Here is a 12677-nt window from a genome sequence, read left to right as displayed (position 1 = left end):
AAGACTACTACTACCCAGAGAACAAGACCAGCCATGGCCTTCCCTCTTAAAGTCTGTTTCCCCCCGCCAGGAAGCTTCCCAGGGTGGCCTGGCATAGCCTAGACTTTCAGATTCCCTGCAGTTTACTCTGATACACGGCAGTGGCTGGGAGCAGCAGGGTTGGGGAGTCTAAAATTCATTCCACATTGAATACACAATACTTATTGAGGGCCTGCTATGGGTGGGCACTGTGCTGGGGACTGTGAATACAAGGGGAGGGGGATAGACAAGGTCCACGTCCCTGTCCCCGTGGAGCTTCCTGTTTTCTGAAAGACAAGCCCACGTTGGGTCCCCACATAGAGCCCAACATTGAATATCATCCTCTGAGAGATGGTGGCAGTGACCTTAAAAAAGTGCGTGCAGGGTCAGCCTCTTTCCCGTTCTCTTAGGAGACTCTCCAAGCCATGTGCTGTAAGGAGCAGGCCACTGGGGGAAAGAGTCACAGATGTGTCCTTCCCTCCACCCTCCTCCCAGTGTCTGAATAAATCAATTCCCAAGCATCGTGTGTGTCACATTGATCGAGGCTTCCCTACCTACCAGGCACTAACTTCACATGCAGAATCTCTTCTCATCTCCTCAAAAGCCCTAGGAGGCTTCTCATTGCCTGTGTTAGAAATGAGAGAAGTTAAGAAACATGCCCAAGGCCACACACTCTTCCTAAGTCACATAAGGGGATCTGCAGATTGCAGAGTTCTGGCTCCTAATCCTGCTCAGTCTTCTCTGCATCTAAACAGCTTGTTCATACCCATCCTCACGTGTTGGCCAGATCACCAGCTTTCCACATGCAAAAGTTTTCCTTTGACTTTGCTACTTAGCATCAAAAAGAGCTTTCACAAGAATTAAAATGTGTTTGAACTCCAGTCAGTAATAAATAGAAGACTGCAGAGGTAATAAGCACGTGTTGAACGCCAGGTGTTGATATCTGTACACAGTTTTTAAAACAACACTGTAAGATAAATGTTATTATACCAAATTTACATGTAGGAATAGGAAGGCCATGGAAGTAAAGTAATTTGCTAGAGATCTTGGCAATTAAACCCAGATTGTTCTTACTCCAGAGGCTTAGGCTACTCCTCTTCCTTTACTGCACTCTCACTGGGGCGTTCTTACTTAGTTTTCATCACAAAACAAGCGAATTCAATGAAGGGCTTCTAGGGACAGTTTTAAGGAGCTCTGACCATAATGTCGCAGCATGGTTGTCAGTTCTGGGTGAAGAAAGGCTTTGTAGAGGTAGCGTGATACAGGAGCAATACCACAATGTCCCCAGTTCTGCTCCTGCCGTTTACTGCTTGAATGGGATCATGTATGTAATACTTAGCACCATGCCTGGGAATGGTGAGTGTTTGAGGAGTATGAGTGTTGGAAGTCCAACATCGGAAAAGCACCTGCCACAGTTTGTGGCACGTGTGGGCCCTCAGATGGCAGTGGGGAAGGGAGAGTTTGTGGAAGAATTAACTTGTGAAATGGGGAACTGGGCTTTATAGGGAATGTGTGGTAAACCTTTGCAGGGAGAAAGAAGAGGAAATTCCATGAAGGCTGGGAGGAGATGCTTCTGGGACAGAAGCCTCGGGGGAGAAGGGGTTGCTGCAATTCTTGCTGAAGAGTGAGAGATGCCAGAGAGTCCAGGGAGGAAGAGCAGGACTGGAGCCCTGCAGAACCTGGATCTCTGCATAGTAAACATGACCTTCCACTCAGGAGCTTTGGATTCCAATTCCCTGCTTTTGTTTTTAGTTTAGGTTACCTCTGGACCCCCTCTAAATCTAAAGTTCTGTCATTTTAAGGCAGGACACCAGTTCATACTTGATGGTGAGTCCTGTGCAGCCAGGTATTTTGTTTGTGTAGTGTGATGTCCTACAAAGAGAGGTGCCCTTTATAATACGTAAAGTCCCACGCAATGGCAGAGACACCTAGGAACTGGCAGCTCAGACTGCGCAGCAGGAATGAATGACGTACCCAACTGAATGAACTTAGCCCCGAGAAGGCAGACATGACTTGGAGCCCACGTCATGGAGACTTTATATGGGTTTTCAGTCCTGTCTTGTTTAGACGATGTTCTGTGTAAGTAACAGCATGTGCCTGGTGCTCCCCAGAGACCCTTGAGAAAATTAAATAATCATCTTGTGACACAGTCTCCATGCTTACGTTTCTAGAATGCAAGAGAACTCAGCTGCTCTGAAATGATCACTGAAATAATTTGGTAAGACAGTTTCAAGTTTTAGAAGCATCCTTGTAGGAGAAATAATCCTACATTTACTCTAGTGGTTAAAGTAAAAAAAAACGAGGGGAGAGAGAAACAGGAAGAGACAACTCGAGGAGAAAAGTTTTAATTCAGTAATTTCAAAAATAGAAGCATCCTTGTAGGAGAAATAATCCTACATTTACTCTAGTGGTTAAAGTAAAAAAAACGAGTGGAGAGAGAAACAGGAAGAGACAACTCGAGGAGAAAAGTTTTAATTCAGTAATTTCAAAAATAGCCACTGGAAGGTGTCTATTTTCAATTGAGACTACTCCCTGAAGGGGGTGTTGAGAAGGATATCTGCAAAAGAGATCTTTTTTTAAGTTCGGTCACTTTTGAGGGTTAGTCCTCGTCCTGGATTGGCTCAGATTCTCGCGTTCTTTTTTTCTTTCTCTGGAATTCCATAGACAGTAATTAAGGAACCGGAGGCCAGCGGGAGGTCAGGGAGCCTTCCTCAGTGAAAACAGGGATTGTTGGCCACGCACAACACTCCCTTTTTTCCTTGTGGTGAATAGGAGATTTGCTTAGAGCTGATGACTTATGCCTTTCTTGCAAGTTATGCAGTTAGCAAGCGACTGGGGAATCAGTCAGCAAGCAGAAAGAAGCTAATTGAATGCAGTGTCTTCGCTTCTTTCTCCTGCGGATACTAAGCTGTGACGGTGGAGCCTGCCTGCCTGGTCATGTAACTCCAGAGGAACATGTTCGAAAAGTGCCTGATCGTAACTGTGAGATTGCGGCGTTGCTGCAGCAAGACTGAGGACGCTCGCAGAGTGGGGAGGGGGTGGGGGGTCCCGGACCTCCTCAGAGTCACCCCTTAGGCCTGCTAAATGCCGAAGCCGGTAAGTCGCTGAATGAGTTTAATGTGAAAGGAAGCATGCATTTTCCATTTGCTCCAAGGAAAAGCTTTCTAATTGCTCCTGCCTGTGATGCTTCTTTCTTTTCTTCTCAAATTCCTCTAGATTTTTTTCGTCTCCTGCTTACTCCCCTGCTTTGTAACCCTGAGCATTCTTGCCTGGTGGGCTCACCCAATGATAATGTGGAGCTTTTGGAGGAAAGGAGTGAATGTTATTTTAAGAGTGCAGAGGATGAGCGTACACGGGTTGGAGCTCAGTTGTGAATTGTGGAGGCTTTTCGTGTGGAGGGCTTGAATTCAGACAGTGTCGCACATTGCTTTTCAGAAGCCTACAACTGACTGGCTTCCTTCTCTTAACTTTTAACACTAATCCCATGACATTTTGGACCTAGGAAGTTGAAGCATATATATCTGATGATGCACTAGGTTAAAAAGAAAGAGGGTGGAAATCAAATGTTTCTATTTACAATATTGTAAATTCACTTTTCCACATCCTTTGGGGGGGTTGGGTAAGTTGCCTTTTCTCTTGAAGGTTTGGGGGTGGGTACACAAATGATTGAGTTCACCTTCTCCTTTAGAAGATGATCAAATTAAAGTTTATTTTAATACTCTGACCCTAGGGCAGGACAGGGAGGGGAGGTGACACATCCATGTTTGAATGTGTGTGAGGATATACTTTTATTTTTCACATTAGTTTATTTAAGACCCATTCTATAATACAAGGGCACTTCGAAAAGTTCATGGAAAGATTTGAATTATCTTTTAATTCTATTATTCCATGAACTTTTTGAATTACCCTTGTAGTTGTGAGCCTGTTTCTTGGAATTAATCATTTAGTTTACATACAATGCATATTTTCTTTATCTTGTACAGAGTCCTTTCAGGTGGGAAGACTTCTTTTGAAATATAATATTTTAATTTAAAATTTTACATGTGTTTCTTAATTTTAAAAAATTCTCAAACTCCCTTGCCTGATGGTGTATTTCCTGAATAAAAAGACACGACATGTTATTTTTCAGCATTTGGGAAGTGGCACATGCTTATGTAAAAAGAGAAACATAGCATGAGGAATTTAAGCTTTACTCCCCAAGTTTAGAAGGAATGCAGGACGTTTACAGCATCTTTATGTTAAAACAGCTGGAGAGAATTTTTTAAAGGCAAGTATTTCGCAACTCTTCTTCCTCTGGACTCAGGAGGAAGCAAGAAGTCAACACCTCTCTGTCAGTACAAAGCATCTTTGGGATACATTGTTGAACTCAAGTAACTTCTGGGTGGACTTAAGAGGAAGTTTTCTATTTAAAATATACACACGCACATATGTTTCTTGAATGGCATGGGTTTTACCTTACATTTTTCTTCATGTAAATTGTGCTGCATCTGTTTTGTCTAGTGTCCAAAACATGATAACACAGAGGAACTTCTTGGTTGTCATGGTTTGTGATTTGTCAATGGCAAACACCTCCAAAACCTTCTTTTTTTAAAAGAAAAATTAAAATAACATCAGTTCAAAGTTCTAAAGCGCTGATGTTTCTCAAAAATAGATGGAACATGTGAAAGCAATTAAATAAATACCTGGAATATGTTATTTTTCACCACAATGAATCTGTGCAGAGGAAAGTAGGGCTTTGTGAAGGGGGCACTGCCTTTAAATCTGTTGTCCTAGTTGATTTTGATGTTTTTACTGGAAAGGTCACTCGAATGTGCCTTTTCTACATGTGATTTATAGCTTTATGGAGTAAGATTTTTATATTACTTCTTTCTGTATCCCATTTCTCTTTTTACTTCCACCTACCCCATACACACACACCACCACCACTACCAGCAACAACAAACTAGGCATGAGGTATATATACATCAGTGATTTTTTTTTTCCTTTTTGTCTTTTTTACTGACCGGTAACGGGATCACAACCCTCGGTGTCGCGCCCGCACCGGGGACCGGCAATGGGATCGCAACCCTCGGTGTTGCGCCCGCACCGTGCTCACCCAGTGAGCAGGAACCGGTCTCCAATGGGATCCGAACCCCCGGCGGAAGCGCTGCCGGCGCACTCTCCAGTTCACCACCGGGCCGGCCCTACATCAGTGATTTTTATCCTGCAGTACAGCTTCCTATATTTTGATCATGGACATTCTGTGCCTATTTCATTTTCATTTGATTTCAAAATTTCTTATCGTGAAATGGTTAGATATGTATTCTAGGTTTGTCCCATTGGTATGTACAGAGACTTTCTGTTATATAGTGTTGTTTCTTCTATTAGAGTTGTGTGGCTTTTGAGCTACATCAAGAGGGCAGAATGTTTTTAAATGTTTACCGTCATTCCATGCACTGTGGGTTATCCAGGTGCTGATTACCCAGAATGAGGGTTAACCAAGTTCTCATTCCTTTGGTTGACCACTCTGACCCTTTCATCACACACCAACAATTCAACCAAGTAAAAATGAAATTCAAACCAGACAATACCATTAGGTATTAGGAGCTATATTTATTTTAGCGTTTTAAATCTTAGACCTAATTGCCAGCATTCAATGTAACCTCCCTCCATTACCTGGGGATCCAGTTTCTATTGTTCATTACCAGGTAACCAGTAGTTGACTTTAATTCTGAAATCTGAATGCAACTTTTTTATCTAGGAATTTTAGAGAAATCGAACATAGGTATTGGTACACTTCACAAAAGGGAATTCTGAGAAATATTCCTGTCCTGATGACTTGCTGATGATAGGTTTATAATAATCAGTCATGAGCGGGTGAATGGTTTGCTTACAGACACATAATGGCTCCAAGCTGGGAGCCCCAGGGTGAGGACGAGAGAGCAGGAAATGATTTGTTTTTGTCCCTTATAAAGTACCATAGTGCTAAGAAAATATTTGTGGACTCACAATGTGCAGCATTTTTCTACCTAAGTAATTATTATAATCTCCGCCTCTTTTCCTCTTAAACTGTTCTCTGCTAGCTCTTGCTTACCTATTTTATTGTCTATAAAATTGGGATTAATGAGAGCTGTTCTTGGGGGTCAAAGTTTCCACATGAGACTCATGTTTAGCAACATAGTTTGTTTGGGTTTTGTTTTTTAATTCGAGGCATTTCTCTCCCTACTGTTTCATGTGGGAGGTTTGAGGAAACGGAGAGAAGGTCGTTGTCCGGATGTGCAGGATTAGCTGGGATTGCTCAGGAGCTGGCCGGGGTGCGCCGCGGTCGTGCGCTCAGGAGTGCGGGGCCCCCCGCCAGGCAGCAGGAGCACTTAGTTTGGAGACCTCTTTTGCTGTTGCCTATTTTAAACAGATACAACAGAGGATGCCGCATATTGAATGTTGGAGCTGACTTGGAAGTGAAACCCTCATTTTGTTCACAAGGAAAGGATTGTTTTTAGCCTGGGTCACTGCAGCAGAGAGAGGATTTTTTTTTCTCTCTGTAATGTTTGATACTTGAGGGAAAACAGCTGGGCCTGAGCATACTTGAGTCACTGCAAAACGGAATGGGATGCTGGGGAATATGGACTGTACTGTATGGCTGAAAAGGTCAGCTTTTTCCCTTGTCTCTCATGGAGGAATGTGGGGTCTGTCCTCATGCTTGCCTTGGGAGCCCTTGGCAAGAGCTGGGAAAGGCGGAAGGGCTGGCTGTGATGTGGCAGACAGGCCTCACGAATGGGATAGAGGAAAGCTTTTTGCATCTCTTCCTCTTTCCTGCCCTGCTGTTTTTGATTTTCGGAGGAGGACTGGAAAAAGTCAACAGAATTTGGGTTTGGAGAAGTAGTTGATGACCACGTTTCACAGCATGTCCTGATGGGCCAGACAGATGAGAGCTGGCCCAAACCGCAGCAGTGTAACTGGAACCACAGGGCCAGCCTTGGAGAGCAAGTCCTGCCGCAGTTCTGCTGAAAGAGGACAGGGAATAGTTGGGACAAATGCCCCACATGCAACTAAAGGGCAAGGGTGTGGGTTTCGGTGCCTAGGACCTAATTCCACACCGAATTAGACCTTAAGATGGTAGGTGGAGCTTTGTAAACCTGTTGGGCAAATTTATTGGTGCCCCGAGTTCAGCGCAGCACTGCCGAGGTTTGCAGAGCTGCAGTGAGGCTCGCTACATCCTGCTGCAAGGGCAAAGCTCTGGAGCAATTATCTGATTAACTTTTCCTTTGTTTCTTTGCCAGTCAAGAGAACAATCGGATGATGAGACCGAGGAGTCGGTGAAGTTTAAGAGGTTACACAAGCTGGTAAACTCCACTCGCAGAGTCAGAAAGAAACTAATTAGGGTGGAAGAAATGAAAAAACCCAGCACTGAAGGTAAAGAAGCCAACTCCACCCTGGTTATTCCAAGTGAACTCATTTGGGGTCAGTTTTTCAGGAGAAAGAGAATATGATTTCAAGTAGAAAATGGACTGAGTTTTGGCTGAGGCTGACAGAATTGTGTCTGCATGTTAGAAGGGCATGCTAATTCATGCATGTTAACTCAGCATGTTATGAAATGAAGGGTCCTGGTGTCAAGCAGGATGCTTAGCAATGTAAGTGTAACAAAGATGGGAAATGGCTAGTATATGACAAATTTTCTCAAGGTGTGGTATAGCTTTAATTATGAGCTTATGCCACTTTATGTAAACTTTTAAAACTTCTTAGCATTCTCTACCCTCCCAAAAGGACTGTGGTTCTTGCTCAATGCATTTAGTTCAAATTTGATATACTGTACATTCATCTTGAACAAACATCTAACAATCAAGGCACTTAATATCCCTTCAAATCTCTGAGGGACAATTTGTTCTTCCTATAAACAGTCTCAAGCCTCAATTCTAATGGAGCTTTAAGGACCTTCAATTCTAAGGGGATTTTTAAGAGCTGTATTGCTGGCTAAACCACTTGTCAGATGAAACAGTAATGTCATGTATTGTAATGAATAGTTAACCTTTGAAGTGTAATTATGACAGTTTAGATCTCATCCTTATTCATCTTTCTTGTTAATAATGTGCATTTGAAGCATCTTGTAAAGTTCTCCCAAAAAAGATGAAAGAATGAGATTTTTCTGCTTAGAAAATGACAATAAGTGAATTGGAAAAAATATTGGAAAGAATATGCCTTGTTTTAAAAAAAAGAGCAAATTACTTGTTAAAATGTCACATCTACATTGTAAGGAATTTCAAAATTTTAACATGTAGGTTTTAAAATTATCATTGTAGAGGCCTTTTTTGGTCATACATAAATAAAATCAAGCCATTCGGGGAACTGAATTTCCCCTTATTTGCAAAGGTAGAGGTTTCTTTTTATTATTATTGCTTTTTATTTTTGTTTGTTGTTGTTATTTATTGGTTTAAATCCCCTAGAATAAGACTAAAGGTGAGAGGGTTACTGTGGGAGGGTGGGGGTTAGAAGGTTTCATGTGGGTGTCTTTTTGCATGGCAATTCTATTTCCATTTGGGTGCAATGCTGATTTTTCATTTAGATGTTTTAATACCTGCCTGTCAGCCATGGTTTCCACAGTATAGATACCTTGATTTTACCTCTTACTGAAATCACACACAGGTTGTCAGTTGGTACTGTTAGGGAGAACCATATGGAATTGCCAACATTTAATCTTGAGGGCACATTTTAAAGCAAACCTCATGCACAGTTGCCAAAATCAAATCTCGAATATAACAGATAGGTGGGTCTCGTCCATAAATGAGATCAAATGGGTAAAGTACCTAGTACTGGGCCTATCGCCCACTAGCCCCTTCACACTGATAGTCGTGTTTTGGGGCAGCCTTTCCACTAGAACAACATTTTTTTAAATGCAGAAATATTCTAATCTGCATATTTAAGTCCGAATAAATCAATTCTACTATCTCTGAGAAGCATGGTTGAAAAGAAGAAAAATATACCAAAAGAGGTAATTGTAGGCTAAAAAGGAATAGCTGTATAGACATCTGGCTCTGAATTTCAATTCATCTGGGTGTGAGTTAGGTTTCACAGGTGGAAGATGGACTTATTGATCCCTAGTCCCAAGTTATGCTCTAGTGTCATGAGTCAGGGAGCTGGGGTGCTACTGACTGGGCATGTCCATGTCACCAGGAGAGTCTCCAGGTGTATGTGTAGCTTAGGGCATCTGCTTTGAGCTGTCCTCCAAAACCCTGCTAGACTGGAATTCCCTCCAACCCCTGCATAGTAGAACTCTCTGAGGTTCCTCATTGGCAAAAGAACTGGCATGTGGGAGAGGCTATCTTGGCCCCTGATCCTCATGCAAAACAGGAAAGATTAGTGCTCCTAATCACCCTCCTGCCCATGCCCTGGGACTTACACAAAGTTGATCCTTTGACTTCCTGCATGCCTGTCCCAGTACAAAGTTGTCTGCATCATAATGACCGTGTACTGAGAGCATTCTCTGCGCCAGGCACTTTGCTCGACACTTGAGGTTTTATGTTCCCTTTGAATATGTCACACTCAGGAGAGCCACAAGAGGCAGGCACTTACACCATCCTCATTTCACAAATGAGGAAACTGGGACACCAGGAGGCTCAGGAGTTAATCCAGGTCACCAGCCAGTCAGCAGAAGGCCCGGAATTGAGTCTAGGCAGCCTGACTCCCCTACAGTGTCCAGTGTCTCCCCTCCTCCCACCTCTCTTCCCCACAAGCTCCAGAGTCCTGGGAAAGCCAGGAGAATTATGGTTCTTCACCTAGTCTGTCCCCCAAAACTTGAGGTTTGAGTCCGTATCCCGGCACAGGTGACCTGGACCATATTTAATATAGGCCATGGCAGTGCCCTTCATCTGCCCATTGCTGCGTGTCTTTTCCCCAGAACTGACACCCTTTCCCTCGTGACTTCAGCTCGTGTATAATCCGATAATGGATCATCAGCTTTTGTACAGCACGTTTCAGCTTATAAAGCACCTCCATATCTCTCTTTTCGTTTAATGTTATCCTTACTATAGCTTCCTGGGGGATGTTATTAAAGGTGGGTGGGGAGGCATTATTATAGATGAGGAAACAGGGGTCAGAGAGATAAAGCCATTGCCCGAGGTCACGGAGCTGGTGAGTGGCAGTGCCAGGCCTGGAATCCAGAGCATAAATCTGGGTTCCTAGCATGAAGTCCTCCCTTATCCTACTTCCCTCCTGTTGTCAAAATAGCTTTTCCTTCCGTATTCCAGTCTCCGCTGAGTAAGATGGATAAAGGCCCTTGCAGGGAGCACATCACACCAAATGAGATGGAGTGAGCTGATCTTGCTTGTCATTCTTCCAGCAGCTTAGTTATATACTGCCCACCAGAGGAGCAGGGCAAAGTCATTCTCTAAGCCCAAGGAATCCAGGTCAAGGCTGGAATGTCAGGCACAGGCAGAAAAACCACACAACGTCAGGCCTGCGTGCAGCACAGGCTGAGGCAGCCACTTCAGGAGCACTTGCCACATTCTCTCCAAACTCCTTACCAGATGCCTCTTTCCAGAATCAGGAAATAAGAGCCAGATATGTTGTGGACATGCGTGCACCAGCTGGTTCCATACTCAAATGTGACACAGAATATTGGAATCTCTGATGACAACCCTAAACATAGAGTGTAGAAAATGTCCAGACCACTGCTGAGTGACAGATCCTTAGCAGATCCAGGGTAGGCCCACTTAACTTCCCTGAAACCCCTAAGACTGTGGGTCGATAAGGGCCTTTACACACATTCGTGGACACCTGGGCTGAATGAAAAGCCATGGCCATGCTCAACTTGTTTTATAGAGAAGTCCACTGTGGGGCTGCATCTGCCACCCCAAGTCTTGACTCAGTCACTTCTTCCTGGAAGATGAGAGTGGACTGTATGCAGGAGAGTGGACTGTATGCAGGAGAGCTTGCCATTTTTACTTCTAACATCATGAAGACCCTTGGTCTCCATTCCAAATTAGTCAGGTGTCTGAGGAAGGAGCAAGAAACTTCCATGATATTTGTGCACTGCCTCTGGCCAATCCCTGGACAATTCTTCAGTGGACTTTGGACTGGACCTAGTTTCGAGTCTCCTTCCCTCCTTCCCTCCACTCCTCATCACCATCTCCTCGAATTAAAGTTGATCTTGGGTCATATTTAATAGCAGCACTGTTTTTGTTTTGTTTTGTTTTCTGTACATTTGTAACTACAATTCCCATCGATTGGAAAAGTAAGCCATTTTTAGAATTTTAAAGTACCAAGAACATTTTGATCATCTTACCCACTTCTGAACTGAGCATTCCTCTCCCTTTATCTCTGACATTTAGCCATGCACTGGCACCCTGTCCCAGCTGGTAGACTTAGAGCCATACTTCTCTTCCAAGGAACTTTTTATTTTTTCCTTTTCACAGTTCAGCTGGTGGAAAGCTGCAGAGCTCAAAAGTTTCCTTATTAAAGGGACATAGCCAGTTAGGGTTACTACACCCACAGTGTGACCTATTTCTTTTCTCACATCTGTTCACATAACACATGCAGAAAAGAACTCGGTTGGCCTGCCAGCAAGTCCAAACCTTTCCACTGTGCTCCAGAGGGCTTGGCTCGCTACCTGGCTTCAGCAAGGGCTTCGAGAGCTGGAATCCTTGAGACAGAGTGGAACACTCGATTGAGCTGCTTGCGTGTCAAGGCCCTTAAATGCCCTTGCTCCTTCCCCTTGGGGCCTGAGTTGATGGAAATATCTGGCTGGGTTCACCCAGTTCCCTAACTGTGTTTGGCCTGTCAACTGGAGACCATTTGTCAGTCACATTTGCAAGATACAACCCTTTATGGTGTTTCCTCACCCAAACTCTCCTAGAGATTTAATCACTTAAATGGCATATGTACCCATAAAAAAATCACTGTCAGCCACGTGGCATTCATGACACTCACACTCCAGCTATAAAAAGCTACCAGAGCCAACATAAAACACAGCCTTTCAGAAGCGTGGAGGATTCTGATTCCTAGCTTCTGCTGATTGCACTTATACTGGAGAGGTGTTTATCTTGAAATGTTAAGGTATATTGTGATCCTGACTGGCTTAGATTTTGCAGTTGGCATTTTTAATAGGTCTGTGGAGGTGTTTGGTTTACAAAGATATTTAAAGAAGGAGAAGAAAACACGTTGGAAACCTTTTAACATTAAGCTTGTGTGAAACTGACATTTCCATAGTTGGATTATTTTCTTTCTCATGTACATACTTAAGTGGGAGCCAAGTTTCTGAAGAGTGTGTTTGGTTTACAAAGATATTTAAAGAAGGAGAAGAAAACACGTTGGAAACCTTTTAACATTAAGCTTGTGTGAAACTGACCATTTGCATAGTTGGATTATTTTCTTTCTCATGTACATACTTAAGTGGGAGCCAAGTTTCTGAAGAGTTATGATCTGGAGCGGGGGAGGTCACCGTGGTTTCTGTGTGGACTTGCTTATTTGTTGCAGGGTCGGGGGGCGTAAAGAAAGATGTTCACGGGAGACCTTGTGTTGGTTCCCTTCCAGGTGGGGAGGAGCAGGTGTTGGAGAATTCCCCGGTCCTGGATGAAAGGTCTGCCCTTTACTCTGGAGTGCACAAGAAGCCATTTTTCTTTGATGGCTCTCCTGAGAAACCTCCCGATGACTCAGACTCCACATCTCCATCATCTAGCAGCCTGGAC

General features: G+C 43.6%; 1 protein-coding gene across 1 annotated transcript in view; it reads left to right on the top strand.

Moving 5' to 3' along the window:
• The window catches only part of SASH1 (SAM and SH3 domain containing 1), a 69991-nt gene that overhangs the window by 26078 nt on the left and 31236 nt on the right, over positions 1 to 12677 (top strand). The window contains exons 5-6 of the mRNA XM_008572973.1: positions 7278 to 7410; positions 12523 to 12658. Of these exons, the coding sequence (XP_008571195.1) occupies positions 7278 to 7410; positions 12523 to 12658 (269 nt within the window). The remainder of the gene's footprint in view (positions 1 to 7277; positions 7411 to 12522; positions 12659 to 12677) is intronic.

The sequence above is a fragment of the Galeopterus variegatus genome, unplaced genomic scaffold (assembly GCF_000696425.1).
Source record: "Galeopterus variegatus unplaced genomic scaffold, G_variegatus-3.0.2 Scaffold857, whole genome shotgun sequence".
NCBI lineage: Eukaryota > Metazoa > Chordata > Mammalia > Dermoptera > Cynocephalidae > Galeopterus > Galeopterus variegatus.
The sequence above is the reverse complement of the archived record's forward strand: the minus strand, read 5'-3'. Positions and strand labels throughout refer to the sequence as shown.